The sequence below is a fragment of the Cyprinodon variegatus genome, unplaced genomic scaffold (assembly GCF_000732505.1).
Source record: "Cyprinodon variegatus isolate N-32 unplaced genomic scaffold, C_variegatus-1.0 Scaffold625, whole genome shotgun sequence".
Lineage (NCBI taxonomy): Eukaryota > Metazoa > Chordata > Actinopteri > Cyprinodontiformes > Cyprinodontidae > Cyprinodon > Cyprinodon variegatus.
The window spans coordinates 158,847-160,554 of NW_015151078.1; the positions used below are offsets into that span (position 1 = coordinate 158,847).

At 36.9% G+C, this 1,708-nt stretch overlaps 1 protein-coding gene across 1 annotated transcript in view; it reads left to right on the forward strand.

The window, feature by feature from the left end:
* depdc5 (DEP domain containing 5) overlaps window positions 1-1,708 on the forward strand; it is a 64,265-nt gene that overhangs the window by 58,254 nt on the left and 4,303 nt on the right. Inside the window, exon 40 of the mRNA XM_015393118.1 lies at window positions 1,426-1,486. Coding sequence (XP_015248604.1) covers window positions 1,426-1,486 — 61 coding nt within the window. The remainder of the gene's footprint in view (window positions 1-1,425; window positions 1,487-1,708) is intronic.

The following is a 1,708-nucleotide window of genomic DNA, read 5'->3' on the forward strand; positions in this document are numbered from 1 at the left end:
TTCATTTTTTTGCTTCCTTTTTTTAACTCCTAAATTTTCGTTTTGCTACGATTGTTTTTAGAATATTACGATTTTATTGTCTCAATTTTATCACTTTTTCAGGACTTTAATTTCATAACTTTATTCTACTAATGTTGCAACATTATTCTCATAATATTATCACTTAATTTTAGTTATATTACGATTTAAATCTCATAAAAAATATGCCTTTTTTTCTCATAACCAGTGAATAACTCTTTGCATGGCCCTCATACTGATGGGTATCATCTTTTTGGGATCATCTTCTCTGTTGGAGACTCACTCTTGTCTTCTTGATGCTCAGACTGCATCACTTTGTCGTTTTATCCAGCTTATTATTGAGAACTAAACCAGGTTCTGGATGAGGTCCAGACTTGTTTTTTTTGTCACATCTCCATCCATATTCCGTCACGCTTATCCCAAACGGGGTGATGAGGCGTGCTGGTGCCCATCATTAGAGGCGGGGTCCATCCTGGACAGGTCGCCAGTCCATCACAGGGCAACATAGAGACAAACAACCATTCAGACCTAAGGAGAATTTAGAGAAGCCAATTAACCTAACAGTCATGTTTTTGGACTGTGGGAGGAAGCCGGATTACCCAGAGATTTTTGTCATATCTGAGCCACCATATTATTTTCCTTACCCTGCTGCTCCATCCTGCTGGGAAATTGTCCTCAAATTGTTTCTGGGTGGTTGGAAGAAGTTATGCTTTGAAGCCAGTTTAATACCAGTTTTTATTTATTTATTTGTTGATGTCTTGTCAGACAGAAGGGTTTTAGTTTATTCCTTTTCATCTCCGTTTTGGCTCTACGCTCATCTTCCTGTTGCCGATGTTAAACAGGCTGCTATTGAGCAGTCAACACATTACAACAGCAGGCGTTAGCTTCGATTAGACATAGCATGAACTGTTAAGATGGGGAACTTGCCTGGTTTCAATATACGCTTTACACAAGGTGTCGGGGTTATGACCTTTCACCTTTCTGCCTCTCAAATGAAAAACAGGAAAGCATTCTTGCAAAAACATTTGACTGTCTTATGGTCTTCATACACTATTTCCAATGATGAGAGTAACATATAAAACATATAAATGAATAAAATGATAAAAACAACAGAAATCATAATGAGGTTGCCCAGGATTTCATCCAGACTCTTTGCCAGCTTCATCTAAACGATGAAATACTTACACTGAAAGTGAAGCGTTTAAGGCCAAGTTAAAGATGCAGTAAATAGAAGTTTCACTTTTAAACTTCGTATGCAATGAAGTCATTTAGATTTGATCGAACGCTGCACTCTGATTCAGCAGCGATGTTAATCACATTTGTGTTGCTTCCAAATTTTAGCAACGATTGAACAACATTTTGAGTCCAGCCTTCTTCTCGTCTTCTTGTTCGCTTTTCATCCGACAGGTTTTGAACCAGAGACGTACTGGGACAGGATGCAACTCTTCCAGGAAGCCATCCTCTACAGGTCAGAGCTTTGTACTTTAATCGATGTTTACATCTTTTAGTGGGATTAAAAGTTTCCGTTTTTTTTCTTTTGAAATTCTTTGGAGTTTAAAATAATAAAAAGTTTTCCCACAGCTGTATGGAGCAACATTAGCTTAGTGCTTTTTCTGTTAAATGTACAAAATATATAAAATGAATTTTGTTTCATTGTTGAAAGAAAAGAACACATTTTGTAAATGGAAAT